At 41.6% G+C, this 15,781-nt stretch overlaps 3 protein-coding genes across 7 annotated transcripts; 2 read left to right on the top strand and 1 right to left on the bottom strand.

The window, feature by feature from the left end:
* Positions 1–595: 595 nt before the first annotated feature.
* On the bottom strand, positions 596–2,488 carry cmc2 (C-x(9)-C motif containing 2). Of its 3 annotated transcripts, XM_019895827.1 has the most exons (5): positions 2,375–2,470; positions 2,040–2,107; positions 1,799–1,869; positions 1,659–1,730; positions 672–1,576 (listed from the first exon to the last, which is right to left on the bottom strand). In XM_019895827.1, exons 2-5 carry the CDS (start codon positions 2,074–2,076, stop codon positions 1,493–1,495), a joined length of 264 nt encoding a protein of 87 aa, XP_019751386.1. In that variant the 5' UTR covers positions 2,077–2,107; positions 2,375–2,470; the 3' UTR covers positions 672–1,492. The 3 variants fall into 3 exon arrangements, with proteins under 3 accessions (XP_019751388.1, XP_019751386.1, XP_019751387.1); XM_019895829.1 differs by lacking the exon at positions 2,375–2,470 and having other exon boundaries at positions 596–1,576; positions 1,799–1,907; positions 2,014–2,107; XM_019895828.1 differs by lacking the exon at positions 2,040–2,107 and having other exon boundaries at positions 1,799–1,907; positions 2,375–2,488.
* A 95-nt stretch (positions 2,489–2,583) lies between these two features.
* Positions 2,584–8,077, top strand: cenpn (centromere protein N). 2 transcript variants are annotated; one of them, XM_019895819.1, is made up of 10 exons: positions 2,584–2,755; positions 3,977–4,022; positions 4,098–4,157; positions 4,888–4,961; positions 5,065–5,238; positions 5,317–5,418; positions 5,572–5,626; positions 5,740–5,849; positions 6,570–6,693; positions 7,767–8,076. In XM_019895819.1, exons 1-10 carry the CDS (start codon positions 2,669–2,671, stop codon positions 7,883–7,885), a joined length of 951 nt encoding a protein of 316 aa, XP_019751378.1. In that variant the 5' UTR covers positions 2,584–2,668; the 3' UTR covers positions 7,886–8,076. The 2 variants fall into 2 exon arrangements, with proteins under 2 accessions (XP_019751378.1, XP_019751376.1); XM_019895817.1 differs by lacking the exon at positions 2,584–2,755 and adding an exon at positions 2,762–3,395 and having other exon boundaries at positions 7,767–8,077.
* Positions 8,078–8,401: 324 nt separating this feature from the next.
* atmin (ATM interactor) lies at positions 8,402–15,781 on the top strand. Of its 2 annotated transcripts, none has more exons than XM_019895813.1 (4): positions 8,402–8,748; positions 12,356–12,481; positions 13,064–13,263; positions 13,347–15,781. In XM_019895813.1, the coding sequence occupies exons 1-4, from the start codon at positions 8,515–8,517 to the stop codon at positions 15,121–15,123; spliced, it is 2,337 nt and encodes a 778-aa protein (XP_019751372.1). In that variant the 5' UTR covers positions 8,402–8,514; the 3' UTR covers positions 15,124–15,781. The 2 variants fall into 2 exon arrangements, with proteins under 2 accessions (XP_019751372.1, XP_019751373.1); XM_019895814.1 differs by lacking the exon at positions 8,402–8,748 and adding an exon at positions 8,786–9,312.

Raw genomic sequence — 15,781 nt, 5'->3', positions numbered from 1 at the left:
CCCTGCAAAGGGAATTCAGAGATGTTTCTAAATACATTTTATGTATTTGAAGATAATTTCTTGAAGCATGTGCCAAGGCTCATTTGTGGAGATAGTCCTCAACTGCATTTCAGTTTTCCAGTCTTTTTTTTTTTTTTTTTGGATACCTGTACAGTAGTAATGGTGCCGAGTGATGCAATCCAACTCTGGCATGAGGCCTCGCTCTCCATTGCTATATTGAGCCATTTGTTTGCATTATCGGTTTCCTAGTGCAACATACAGTTAGCTAGCTAACAAGTAAAGCCTACACCCTAAAAATGCATAATCCCTTTAGATAGTCTGCAGCTGTAGAGCGCCTCATGGTCAGTTATCTCTTCCTGGTCATGGTCAGTTATCTCTTCCTGGTGAATCCCCAAAAGAGATTATTTAAAATCACGTCTTGTGGCAGAATTTGCTTTGGTAATTCATTTTTATAAAGATTGCATTGATTGTTTCCGTTCACCTGATATTGTTGGGCAGTATCTAAATTTGCACACATATTGCCTCTGAATGAGCCAATCACTTTTATGTATGTATAAGGAATATTTCTTTGATAAACTGTTACTTTCTTAAATCAGTGCAGGGAGAGTGTAATTGCCACTTTTTCCAGCATATGGTCCGATACCCTTTTCGATTTCTGTCATACTCAGTGGAGTAAGCAGGACTGTATTTTCAAACCTACAGTTGGGATCTTTGGCAAAACCTACGAATATTATAAAAAACAGTTTCAGAAATGTGTTGTGTACTAAGATTGCTTTCGTTATGTGATGTTTCCATGACGAAGGCATTCATCAGGGTGTACTGCCATTCTACTCTGCGTTGTCATCCAACATCCAATCATTCACCGTAAGCGTCACAAAGTTCCTTTCAATGAGGCTGACACGTTTCAAGACGTACAGATGACAAAAAATTTGATGACGGTCTTTTCGTGTGGGAGTAAGCTGTCCATAATCATGGGATTTGTCACTGCTTGGTGTACACTGGCAAACGGTAAGTCACATCCCAACCTCTGCATCAAAGTCATCATGATTCCAGCATCCTCATTGCATATATGAAGTCTATGATCCCCTAATTAAATGCCAGGTTTTTGTAATAGAGAACAAGGTAATTAATTAAACGATAAACCTCCTTTTAACTGGGCGACGGCTGTTTTCAGAATTAACCAATTCCTTTTATACTCCAGTCTGCGCATAAGCACCCCAATTATAAGAGTATGCACAGTTGTTCCACCAAAATATGTCAGTGGTTTATTTTTATTTTCAAAAGATTTCGAGTTCTCCAGTTTATAGACCACATTAAGGGTGGAAAATGTTTCAAAATGATTTTTCCTGGTCTCATTTTCATATATCACAAAAACTTGGCATTTGACCAGAGGTAGGTCGATGATTTCTATCCACTGTATATGCTGCAACACAGCAATGCAGGCTTAGTTCGGTATCTCAACTGGACATAAGTTTTGGAGTATAAATGTCTTTCAAAGCTGCTCCTTGGGTCCGTCTTTCAACCTCTTTTTCATGGCTTGTGCATGCTGTTTGCTGCGCTCCCGCCTTTCCAGTCTCTGTCAAATGACAACAATGTAATAAAGCGGTGAGTAGGCCATGCCAAAATCCTCATTTTACACACGCAAATGTGACCTTCACCTCATTCTTAAGGCAGTGGCGCATGGCGCGGTCAACGTCGTTACACGTCCCGAAGAACTTCAGGACGTTATGCTGGGGGCAGACAAAATTAGTTTCTAGATGTGTTATAAGGAACAGTAAGGGGGGAGTTTCTGACGTACCTCAGAGTGGCACTGCTGCAGACGCTTTATGAGCTCATTACACTCATCTGTGTGCAGGTGGGGCGACAGGTCAGAGTGCATGCTGAATTAAGGTCGTACTGTGTAAATACTGTACAGAAAAGCCACAAACAACACGCACACTCAATTGAATTATTTGATTATTAAAAGCAATTACGATGGTAACTTCGTCAAATATGGCCATAAATATCAAATACCCTGCCTAATGTGACATGAAGGATACTAATGCCTCCCCATCCCTCTCCCTCCTGTGATGTCATTGAGATGCTGGATCCTGTAGTAGACACTTACCTGCACACACAGTCAAGAGTACAAGATAAAATCGGTTTCGATTCATCCCGACTCACACCAAAGGATAATAAGAACCTAGAGTTCTAGACCAATTAACTCTTACTAGCGGTAGACAGTCAGTTTACAAGTCGTGCAAATGTTTGGTTAAGCTACAAACTAGCCAGCGGAGCATAACATCATAAAATTTGCCAAACGTATCGCTTGTATAGTCTTTTTGTCTTTTTCTTTTTCACTAGCACCACGGGCGACGACAAATCAACACATTACCTTGCGATCACCCTTAATGCTGTATAAACTTGGAAGTAAATCGTCAAACAGCGAGGAGACATGACACTGGTTTGCGTAACTGGAGGACGAACGGTTGAATGACAATTGGTAACAACCAATCGGTGAGCACGTCTTCATCTATTGACCAATGGAGTTCGTTGTTGTTGGCTTTTTTTTTCATAAAGGTGGGGCCTTCAGTTACAAAGCTTCGCAGGCGTTGCAAGAGCATTCTTCACAATACATCTTAGATTCCGAAAAAAATGGCACCGACGCCGAGAAAGACAAATTGAGATTATGTTGCGTCTACGAGGTTTATTGAGACCGCTCAACACGTCACTGACGGTTGTAAACTACGTCCGTCAAGACAGTGGCTCTCGAAAAGTTACTTCACTCCCACCTCTGCCTTCTTCCTTCTTCAACAATCACTCTTGTCACGCGCAATGTACCTTCAAGCACCGAATTTAAATAAATCAACGTTAAACGCATACACCAGGATCTAGTTAATGTTCCTTGACTCTTAACCAATTTACAACAATTGTTTTTATATATGATTAACTAGAAACATGTTTACATTATGGGTGAGCGTAGGGCGCGATCGTGTACATTTTAAATTGTTGAATTGGAGGAAAACCACCACTATGCTTTTTCCTGAACTACTCCAGTTCGAGAGGGGGCGCTATATCAATCGTCTTAACCATGTTTGCAGTGAGTCGATTGGTCAGTTTGTTTGTTTCACCAAGGCGGGTGGTTTGTTTTAAGACTTGACTAGTTAGCTGAACCAGCGTGAGTCTACATTTACATCGGATTCTGTTTTTTATTTCTTCATCAGGCGAAAACTCTTTAATCACTAATGGAGGACCAGATGAAGTCGTTGTTGCGTCAGCTTGTTCGACGGATACCGATTCGGTTTCTGAAAGTGACGCTGGAGAAGTGGGGCCGTTTGACGGTGGCTCAGCAGCAAAACATCGATTTTACTCAAACGAAATGGGCGTTGGCGGACGAACTGATCGCCTATAGTGAGGTACACGCTGCTGTAAAATGCATATTGTTGTTGTTGGGTTTTTTTTAATTGTTTTTATTTAAAATGATTTTAAAAGCCTCGGTCTGATTACAAATCTCACTTTGTTATAATTTATGTACCAATGATGTACACAAATGAATGTTAGATGTGTCAAAAGTTACAGATCTGGTGTCACAAAAGATTTAGGTTTGTCCTGGAACTTTTCATCCTGTATTTATTCAATACAATGTTGACTTGCAATAAAGTAATAGTTATTTGACACATATGAATAATTAATTCATTACTTAAAATAATTAACCAATTTGGAGGGAAATGGCTCAATTAATTAAGGTTCAATAATAAGAATAACAGGGCTACAGTATTTATAATACAAGGGTTTGTTGGGTCTGATTATAGAACAGAGCTGGCCGTATGTCACCATCCTCTGCCCATTCCTGCTGTTATTAAGCTCATTTTGTTCCTGTTCCCATAACAGTTTCATTTTATTTTCTTGTGGGAAAATGAATGGACAGTTAAACCTACAGCAGCTAATTATAACGTGTTGTGGGTCACGTTATGCAACTTTGTTCCCTCTCTTGCAGGAAAACAGATTGACCCTTCGTCATATAACAGAGTTAGAGATGATATGTAAGTCATTTTTACATTCACGTTCATCGCTCTTAATTTCAGTGCCCTCAATGTTCTGTTTTATTCATCTTTCAGATGTAATTGACAATCCAAACCAGGGGATGTGGCATGCATTCCAACTCGTGGACCCTGAATGTAAGAGCTTTGTCTGATAATAAAGATTAGGTTTTCGAGGTATATAATTCAATTACATATGGCATTCCAACAAGCAGGTTCAACTTGCTCTTAATCAAAATCTGAGCTCCGAGATGACTTCCCCTGAGCTCAAAAACTTTTATTCAGTTCCAGAACTGAAAGTCTGAGTACGCTCACCTTGAATTAATCTCGTGTAGAGCCACAATCAAAAGTCAGACTCAATAGAACCCCAATTTGAAATAAATATTATGGCTTGAGAGATTCATCTGTCACCTGATTTTATTGCGAGTGGTGCCATGAGATACAATTCAGACAAATGACTTGACTTTTTGACCCCAATTTTTTTTGAGTTACAAGCCATCGTTCGTAACACTCACCTTTCAAGCTGTGTATTGCCACTCCCAGTTGAAGTTTACTGTCAAACTAAACATACAACAAAGATACTTGTGAAATAGTTTATATTTGAAATGACAAAGCCATTTCATCTAAATGCGAACAAACAAAATACATAGACGGGCGAACAAAATTGAAAACCTGTCAGCAAGCATCTACCCCGTCACACATCTGTAATAACCTTCCAAAGTAATGTGAGCACCATCCATCCAAGATATTTAAATGACGCTCATTTGACTTGACTGTAAACAGGACAGATGAAGTCATACAACATGATACATACAATTTGTTTTGGTGCTGATCCATATTTTGTCATCTGTCTTTTCACTCTGTCAAGCTGATGCTCCCGCTGTTGAGTTGATGCAGTTCAAGGAACAATTCAAATCTCACCTCAATGAGCTCGTAAGAAATGTAAGTCGTACACATGATACGGTTGATAGATTTTGGTTTTCTGAAGTCCCAATGCACCAAATATTTTCAGTGTTTCACGTAATTTTTATGTTTGACGTCCAAGGTGTCTGTCAAGATGAAGAAGAATACAGATGAGGCGGTTTGGATCCGCATTGCATGGGGGGACAGCTGCTCTCGGCCAAACAACATGAGACCAACCTATGTTGTTCACTATCTTCAAACTCCTTATGTGTTTGTGACCAGACTGACGTCCAAGCAAAAGACACTGTTGTCCCAGGTGAGGATAAGGAGCATAAATGACATTGTATGGCTACTGTGACCTGCTTTTGTCTAAAAATACAACTTTAACTTTCAGGCAATGATTATAGCCACCCGACATCAGGCTATTAAGGATGCTCACCTCAGTGGACGAAATTTCTCAGCAATTCGGGACCTGCTGATGCAGGAGTATGAACAGGTACTGTAAGTCCATTATTGAGTGCAAACACTAAAAAGCACCGTCATCCATTTGTCACCCTTGAACTTTGCTGATAGGCATCAAGTAAGAAAATAAACGTATGTACTGTGCTTTACTCAAATGTAATTTCAAATACTATGATTTGTTGTGCAGGTGTTCCCTGCGAAGTATCCCAGCGCTCTTGTAGAAAGGAATCAAATAGCCGCACGTATGTACAATCATGTGATCTTCACCATTTTCTCACATCATAACGATGTTTATTATGTGGGGGATTTTTTTCATTAAATTCGTAATCACGGTGTACTATCTTTCCTTCCACAGTCCCCAACATAGAGCGAGAACAAGCTGAGGCTGAAGTAAACCGCCTTCAGATGGCTTGTGAAGCGTTTGGTGGTGGCAAGTTACCCCAGCTACAGTCTGTAGTTTACAAGGTTACCTAAATTGTGCTTATATTTTGAAATACTGTACAGTCATCCCCTATTTTAGATCACCCCGGCGACAGATGAAATTTGCAAAGTGGAAACCTTCTGTTTTTTATTGTTTATATGTATTTCAAAGCTTTATTCATAATGCCAATACTGCATGCATATTAGGTGTAGGTATTATTTTTGTCCACTTGGTGCTGCAATTCTCACATTCTACATGAATGTATCTGTGATTGTGACTGACTGCGTGACTTTAAAAGCCCGAGCCTGGTGTGTTCAGTGATGCGGGACTCGGTGTCAGTTGGCTGTCTGTTAACTGGATCACCGTTTGCCATTGACTGACTCGGCGTCAGTTGTGAAAAATGACTGTGTGTGCGAATATGTTCTTGTGTTATATTTGTTCAATACACCGATTGAAAACTCCGGCGGCTATCACTGCCCGATGTGCGGAGGGATTGCAATTCGTTCTAACTAGTCGTGGTAGGCGATTTTGAGCGAATGATACTTTATTGTGCAGGTGTGTAACTTCAGACATTTGTGCCTCACAAAACGCACATTGCACTTCTTTTTTGCAGTGTGAAATGATTCCAGACTTTGACCATTCTCCGAAATGTCACACATCCACTGTTAATCACTAAGTTTGTGTAGTCACGCCTTTAGTGCACTCATTTCTATCGCACATATCCTTCAGGGAACATTAATTGTGATGTATTGATTTGTCGGCAGCTGGAGACCAAGTTCAAAGACCCATCAAACCAGACCTTTACAGAACGAGAGAAACCATTCAATTGTGTCGTCACGTTTACAAGCAAGAATTTGTTGGAGTCATTACGGCACTGCGCTTCTTCAGGTAACAGCACTTTGTTGGCCACATATAGAAATATGTAGGAATACATTTACAGGAGATATAACAAGTCTACACAGCCCTTTTAAATGCTAGGGTTTTGTGATGTAACGGAATGAGACCCAACTTTTTCTACTGTTGATGTGATTTACAATCTGTACAATTCCATTGGAAAGAAATAAAAAATCTTTTCGAGCGGGGGAGTAAAAAATACAACTAAGACAAACTCCTTCTAACTGGTGGTGTGGCTGCTTTAGGTTCCACATTGATTGACCAGTCAAATTCTAACGCATGTTAAAAGGAAGTCTGCTCACACGTGCCATCATTCAAGGTGCCTGTATACATTTCAGACTTTCTAAAATAAAAAAAAAATACCAAGACTTTCAGAAGGGTTTAGGTCACTTTAATGATATTTTTTGTATTGATTTATCATGGTCTCATTTTGTCATTGAGTCAACGTGCACAAGATTGTCATTGAATATGACCGAAACAATGTTCTTATTTACAAAATTATGATATAACACATTACAGTATATTAATGCAACAGACATTGACATTTATTTTTGTATTGAACCAGTTAAGACTGTATTAAAAAATAAATAAATAAATAAATCATTGTTTTAGTTGATCCACAAGAGGGCGCGCATGTACAAACTAAGCATTAAAGGTTCTGGCGGGGAACGTCTGGAATTTGATAGTTTTTCAAATTTACCAGATTGCAGTATCTCATTCATTTATTAGATGTTTGTCCCCGAATTTAACCAACAGACCCAAAAATGCATACGATGGTGAAGTCAATTATTGTAATTATATCAAAGTCACAAGGAGCTTAATGTTACTGTTACAGGTGAGATCTGTAGGACTGCAAAAATTGGGCTTTTATAAACGGAGAAAAATATTGAAATGAGAACTCTACCAAGCCTTGAAGAGAAAAACTGCATGATAAGTAAAATGTCTTGGCAGATAAAGAATCCCAATAGTTTCCCTTGATTTGAGATATTTAATGTTGGTTAGATTTTAGTTGTTGCAGCGTAGTTTGATATTTAGTAATGCATATTATGTGCTTATATACTTTACAGGAATTGCTTCCACTCCTATAACACCTCTGCTTTCATCCATCCCACGAAGAGGAAGAAATTATTTCGTCATCACAGACAAAGTCTCAGGACCTTCCTCACAAATCAATCCAACTGTTTAATTGACATTTTTGTGATTGTTAACTAATCCGCATTCACTGAAATTGGCTTTTTTAAAAAAAGTCTTTCACCGTGATGTTTTTTTACATCGTTTATTTTATATAGTCAATGTAAATAGCGGTTTTATTTTGTTTGTTGTTCAAATTACAGTATGATGCATAGATTGAACTCAATAAACATCGAAACTAATCCACTCTCTTTGCACTGTAACTCAAAATGTTATATTGTATGACTTATTTTGGTGTGCTTTGGTACTTTTAAGAGAGAATTGCAGCACTTGAAGTAGCTCTCACTTTCAAAAAGGTTGGTGGCCCCTGCTGAGTCTGTATGTATTTATTTTATTTACTTATTTTTACTTTATTCAGTACTTGTGCTGATATCAGTCTTTTTTAAGTACCTACAGTACTTTAATTCAATGGCTTGAGTACTTCTACCTTTCTCCTGGTATGCTGTTATTGTGAAAATCTACTATCCGGTGCGTTTTCCGGTAGTAGCCATAAAATTGCTGCATCGTGCGTCCCGTTCTCGTCCCTTCATTGGTCAAGCAGGCTGTCAGTCAAATCTCAGGGACGTCATGTCACGGCCCATTCAATCGTAACGTTGACTCGGGAGTTACTGTCAACACAGAAACATGGCTGCCTTTTCGGCGAGCCACAAGGCAAGGAACGGGGATAGCAACGCCAAAGACAACCCGGGTTGTCATGAGGAGCTCGTGTCGCAGTCTCGAGAGATAATAAAACCTTCCATACTGGAGCTGACCAAAGAAGTGAGGACCAACATCCTGTGCACCGTTGAAGGATGTGGCAAGATCCTTCCCAACACACCTGCATTGAACATGCATCTTGTAAAGTCGCACAGAGTGAAGGTAAAATGGCTTAGAAACCACCGGAACGTTCTCAGGGGGAACCTATGAACCAAGCTAACTTAGCTTGGAATCCTGAAAACGTTGCAATCAAAAACGCAAGTCATCCCTCCGAACTTCGCCGTATAGCTGTAATGTAGTGATGCTTAAGCGATGACGTGCTGCCTTTCTGTGAACCTTAGCAAGAAGTTCGGGCATGCCTTACGTGAGGGAAGTCGCAAAACTCATGTTCACTGGTGCTTATATTGCTTTCTCTCACCGAGTGATGATGTGGTTCACGTGGGCTTGGTCCGTGCCTTGTCTCCCTCCCTTGTTGATTTCTTGAGTCCATTCTTCATCACTCAAATGCGTTATTCATTGTTAACCAATGTGGAGCCAGTGAATGTGGCGACCCACGCTTAGAGGCTCATTCGTAGGAGGTCGTCATTCACAGTCCACCATGAATGAGATTTGTGCGTGCGAACGATGCCTGTTGTTCTGCAACAGGCCAAAGCTCTTTGTTTAAACTGACTCGATAGGAATGGGTGTTGTTAGTTAGGCCCTTATCAAAATCAAGGAAGCATTAAGGTTATAGTCTTCAAATATTTCTATTGTACTTCAAATCAATATTTTTATGTTGTGACACTGAGATGTAATGATTTTCCCGTTCGGTAATTGTGACCCATAGGGTTCAATAATCTTTTTAAACCGAGCACTATTTCTTGGGGACTAATTTAATTTGAAAGGCTACTGGTTTGATCCACATTTTTGAAACAACACGATTGCCCAAATGGCCTTTAATTGTGTTATTTTTAATAATTAATGTGTTTGAATATTCATTGAAAAACATTTCTAATCTTTGGCTTTTGACTCCGCAATGTTTTAGCGTTTTATTGTGTTTGCAGTTTTTGTTATGAAGTTATCGTTTCAGTTATCTTTGTTTTGATGTCTTTATTTTATGCACATCACTTTGTATGCAGCTGTGGTTGTTTTGAAAGTGCTTTATAAATACAGTTGAGTGAAGACACTGATAATGTTGATGATTTCAAACGATGTTTATCAACAATGATTTAACAGGAAACAGGTGTTTATACATACATATATCTATATCTATCTTTACATATATATCTATATCAGTGTTTACACTTTGAAATAATCACTTCCGCAGTATTACTGGGAAATAACAATGTCTCATCACTAATAAGCTCTTAGAACAGGCCCGCTTTCCATTTTTGGGGGCAAATTTCGTTCCGTTGGTTTGCTTCAACTCAAATTAAGTGGCATGTCTTCAGAGAATGCCATCGCTGAACTCGAGAAGTGCTGCGAGCAACAGTTAAGATATGATCAGGATCATGTGAAAAGCACACTATTTCTAAACTATTTTCAAGAGTTGGGTGAGAAAGAAACCTTTAATAGTTGCTGTACATCCTTAGAACCAAAACCATACTGTGGTAACTTTTGATGTTTATTTTTTTTTCTAATTGAAATAATGTGTTCTAGAGAGAAACTACTGCCATGACAATAGTTTCTGATTAGCTGGCCTTCTGTAAAAATAAATAAAAATTCTTAATGCAAAAGAATCACTGAATTAAATGTTCAACCTGTGCGTCATGAGATTGTGGCTTCATTTGTTTAAACTATTACAGTACTTGTAATTGTTCGGTTGTATTTAACTTTAAAGTACAAACAATTTGCATTTAATTATTATTATAGAGCAATGGCGGCTGGGTGTCTTGACTGGTTAGCACGTCTACCTCATAGTACAGAGGTCAAGGGTTTGAAAACGGGCTCTGGCCTTCTTCTGTTGAGTTTGCATTTTTTTTCCCCGTGCCTGTGTGGGTTTTCTCCGGGTACTACGGTTTTCCTCGCACATCCGAAAGTATGCATAGCAAGCTGATTGAACACTCTAAAATTGTCCCTTGGTGTGAGTGTGAGTGTGAATGGTTGTTGTATGTGTGTCCTGCGATTGGCTGGCTACCAGTTTAGGGTGTACCCTGTCTACTGCTCGAAGATAACTGGGATAGGCTCCAGCACGCCCGCGACCCTGGTGAGGATGAAGCAGTTCAGATAATGGATGGATACTAAGAAAGTGTTGCTTTTAAATATGTACCGTATCTACTATATGTGAAATGTCACGTCACCAAACCCGGAAAACAGGTTAGCCAACTTCCTGTGTGTGCTGCGAGAACGATCATAACAGCAGATTCCTGACATGATGGTTGACAGCCTAGGGTCCGGCCATTGACGGTATCCTTGCCTGAAAGAAGTGCTTGTATTATCTATTTTGCAGAAAACGGAACTTGGTTTAGCATTTATTGAACATACCAGATATTTTTGATGTAACTTCAGTTTGCACAACATTCTCAGTTCATAATGTATGGACAAAATATCCCCCAAAAATCTCTCTTCAGGTGCAGTGTTAACTTTCAATTTGAGTATAATATTACAGTGGCTTACAACACTGGATAAACTGTTTAGGACAAGAACCTTGTTTTTGATGAACTGTTGGACCCAGTGTGCTACTGTATTTTAACGTTGGCCATTGTGGTGGTACGTTGAGAGCCACATTTTTTTTGAGGTGGTGCTTGGTGTAGTAACCATCTCTTTGGAATTTGGGTATCCTTAAGTACTGCAGTTTTTAATGACTGAATTCAGGCACGAGAGGTAGGTTTTGATTAAAGTTTACCATTCGATGCTGATTCAAATTTGGTTTGTTCAGCTTTGGTGAAGATTCTGGCTCGATTGAATGGCATTCTTGGTCTATACTCTTTCTGTCATGTGAATTAAGGCGATCCCCCCGTCCCCCTTCGCCCAATCCCAAAGAAATTCAAGTCACATTGAATACCACACAGTTCCATGAGCACAACGATCCAATTTGTACCTGGAAAGAATGCCCGATAATAAGGACCAAAAAGCCCCATCAGAATGCTGAACGGGGATTGAGTGTGTTGTTTCTAATGCACTGAAGTGGCACTTTTGTCAGATGCAGTAATTGTTCTCTGGTCGACGTGACAGAGCGCTTTTAGATGCTGGAATGACTCACTCTGTATGTGTTGTGCGCATTATTGATGAGGTTCAACAGAGAGAATGATGTGTTTTCTTTCATGCGGCCTTTGCCTCTCGAGATCATTGCGCAACATCAATGTATCTCATCGTCTGTAATGAACCCTTCTTCAACACCACTCTGGCTTCTGCCTCCACGCATCGGATTCTGTTCAAAGCGGCTGCTAAAGCAGTCGTTATATATCTCAGATGTTGCTCACTCCTTGTGATAAAGCGAAGGGTGTGTTTATCAGCTTTAGCTTCTCTTCTGCTCCCTCAGATGAAGGTGACCTTGACCACATTCCGGCTGCGGCGTGACCAGTGTTGTGAAGCCTCAATAGTTGTCAATGCGCAAGAGTTTTTTTTCTTCTGCAATGAGGAGCCCAATTTTGATTATTAATCATGATATTATTGCCTTTCAGTAAAGAGGGGACAAACTGCTGTCATCGGTTAGTTTGCAAGCTTGATACGCTTGGTCGTACAATGTCTTTCAAGCGGTAAATAGTCTCAGGTCAAGCTTCAGAGGGTATCGCTATCCTTGTCAGAGAAGTAAAAATGCTTGTGTTGTGTGTCCTCTGTCTCCCCCCAGGATGGTATCGTCAACCCCACCGTGAGAAAGGACATGAAGGCATCAAAAAAGCTTTACTGCTGTCCCATTGAAGGCTGTCCCAGGGGGCCCGGAAGACCCTTCTCCCAATTTTCCCTGGTGAAACAAGTAAGACCTCACAAAGTCTACAGCTGCCCATGAAAGCATATTTTCACTTGATCGAAACACCAAAAGTGCTGCGTTTCATTCAAATGTAGTGGACATGCCAAGAAAATAGATAGCTTACACAGATCCAGTACAAAGAAACCTCCCACACAAATATATCATGTGTGAGTCAAATCCTCCTGAAATTATTCCATCAATAAATTCTCATGCCTACACTGGGCCCAAATATCCAAGACTCGTCAGGTTGTGTTTTATCTCTTCAATAACATTAACCAAGAGGGGAGTGTGCAGATCTCCTGTACTCCGAAAGAGAGAAAAAAAATGTCCATGCATGACGCTGTAATACTCTACAGTAGAGACAGCACTTACTTTGCTCCAAACATTCACGTAGCACCGACGAGCTCATCTAGAATGGCGCCTTTTGCGACAACCGAAAGCATTATCAGAGACTACATTTACATACAAAGATGCCTCTGCACCCAGAACCTAAAAGGAGCAGTGTAGTATTCAGCCACAGCTGCAAAATGCAATCTTGGTTTTGTCATGTCAGTTGTGTTGTAAACATATCTGTTCATATTTTCCCAGCACTTTATGAAGGTGCACGCAGAGAAGAAACACAAGTGCTCCAAATGCAACAATGGCTACAGCACCGAGTGGGACCTCAAGAGACACGCAGAGGACTGCGGAAAGACTTACCAGTGTACGTGTGGCTGCCCGTATGCCAGCCGAGCTGCACTTTTGTCGCACATCTTCAGGACAGGACACGAGATTCCTACGGAGCACAGGTATTCTGCCAAAGTAACTGTCGTTTTTCATATGAGAGAAGCTCCGCTGTTTTTCCTGATTTATGTGTCTGTTTTGATTTCAGAATTCCACCCGTAAAAAAGCGAAAAATGGAGAAACTCTCCACCAGTTCTGAAAAGGTTAAGATCACCGACTCTGTGATTATTCCTTCTACTCACGAGCTAATCGAGGATTCTTCATCTTCTGACGTCATCCAAAGTCCAGACTCTGCCAGTCAGCCGTCTGGTGGCCACAAGAGTCTCCAGAAGCAGCTTCTACCTAAACCCAACATGGCATTGGTCAGTGTGCCTGTAATGCAGCTGGCCCACCTCCCTGTCCTCCTTCCATCTACAGAAAGCGGCACACTTAGGTCCGTGGTGCTGGCGGTCAACAGCCAAGGCTCCGTTAGCACCCTTCACCTTCTGCCACAGGCCTCCGGAGCTGTGGTACCCCAACTGGATGCTAAGAGCTTCGGGTTCCAGGATAGCATGCCTACTTCTCGCTCTTGCCTGGGGCCCATCAGCACAGGGGTGCAGGTTGGACTCGACAGTCTGGTTACACATGACTCAGGCAGCATCCTGAGAGCACAACGAGGGAGGAGCACCTCGACCAACATTCAGACCGACAAGTCCTACTTATCCAAACTACCTATGGGGGTAGTGGAGGGGATCGGATTGTGTTCTATGGGGGAGTCCTCGATGTCATCCTGCTCCCAGACTGACATCAGTGTGAGTGCCCAGGTCCTCCTGCCAGTCAGTGTTCAAACCCAGACGTTCAACAGCCGGGTTCGACCCACCTCCTCTATCGGCGCTCAGACTGACAGCCAATCCTCGAACCAAAGTATTTGCCCCTCCTTTTCCTCAACCGCGGCATTAAGCAAAACTAGGCAGACGCAGACCTGCTTCACCATTCCGCAATCCAATGACAAGGCTCAGGATCAGGTCCTCATGTGCCCTGACCTTTTCAGCAGCGATGCACTCAGTGTTTCCACCCAGACAGCGCTGAACGTAGATGAGAATCTGGCAGCCACAGGAAGCAGCTTATATGAGGCCGCAAAGGTAGCCGAAGGCCTGTGTTTCGGGGCTCAGACGGATTTGCTGACCTCCAACAACGTGGCAGACAACCAAACCCAAACCATGACCTTGTTACATGACCTGGAACACATTCTCTCTGACAGCATGTCAGGCCATCAGGTGCTGACCACCACCGCCTCCGCAGCCGGCTGCGGGTCGAACCTGGGTCCTGTTCAGGAGCACCACGGCGCCATTGACTTTGACTTTGAAGAGTTTCTCAGCTCCGTACACATTCAGACACAGACAGAGGAAAGCGATCTGGGGGGCCTGAACAGTGACACGCCCTTGGAGTCCTTAGACATCCAAACCCAGACCGATTTCTTCCTGATGGATGAACTGGACGAAAGCGATGGACCAAGTCGAAGCCAAGCCAGTGACTTGGAGCTTTTCGATACTCAGACTCAGACTGACCTCAACTTCCTTCTGAGCGCCGGAAGCAACATGCCACTGAGTAGCATTCTGCGCCATCCAAGCTTTTCAATGAGCACAGAGTCCTCCGACACAGAAACGCAGACTGACCTGCATTCATTTGCTCCCTGCCTCCCTGTTCAATCACTTGTCGGTCAGGGGGAGCAGGAGAGGCATTCGAACAGCACGGAGACGCAGACCAGCCAGGCGGAAGGCTTCGGACACCTCTTCCTCACAAGCATCGAAACGCAAACAGTCGTGGACGACTTCTTGTCGGCCGACATGCTGTGGAACATGGATTCCCATTTCAGCTCGGTGGAAACGCAGACGTGCCAGGAGCTCTGCGCTCTCTTTCAGCAGCCCGAGAAACCAAACAGTTGAGGTTATTCTGTACGACGCTGCCTGATCTTTGCGACACGCTTCCTGTGTTTGCCGCTATCGTTGGAATAAGGACGTGTTCCAGTGGTGCAGCAATGACGGTGGAGGAAGTCTGGAAATGTCTTTGAATCATTCCGCTATGGTCATCTTGTCAAAAGAGCGTTTCCGGGTCAATATCTGACTGCTCTGTGCACTTTATTCGCTCGATAGGCAGGATGTTTCAGCTTCTGACAGTTGGCTATTTATTTGCACATACATGTAACAATGTGTCTTGTCTGAAACGCTATTTCTTACTTCACTGTTAGCCTGTGTCATGTTTTTTGGGTGTTTGTCCTGGATCCCGCAGATTAAAACCTAGCACAAAAGTTTTACGTCTGCAGATGATACAAATAGATGAATTAATAGCATTGACCGGATTAAAAAAAAAAACTACAACAACAAATGAAATAACCTCTAGAGTTAACAGTGCAGTTGTATTTACATGTGTTTAAAATGTGCATGAGCAGTAAATCTTAACATATTCCGCATTTAACGGCTGGTTAGTCAATCAAAAGGTTAGCACACAATTGCAGAGCTGGACAAGTGTTATGATATCGATTTGAAACCTCCTCCAGGAACCTCTTTCGAGAACAAAAAAAAAATAAATACATCAGTTGCACAA

This window comes from Hippocampus comes, unplaced genomic scaffold, assembly GCF_001891065.2.
Source record: "Hippocampus comes isolate QL1 unplaced genomic scaffold, H_comes_QL1_v1.1 scaffold80, whole genome shotgun sequence".
Lineage (NCBI taxonomy): Eukaryota > Metazoa > Chordata > Actinopteri > Syngnathiformes > Syngnathidae > Hippocampus > Hippocampus comes.
This window is presented reverse-complemented; position numbering and strand designations above follow the sequence as displayed.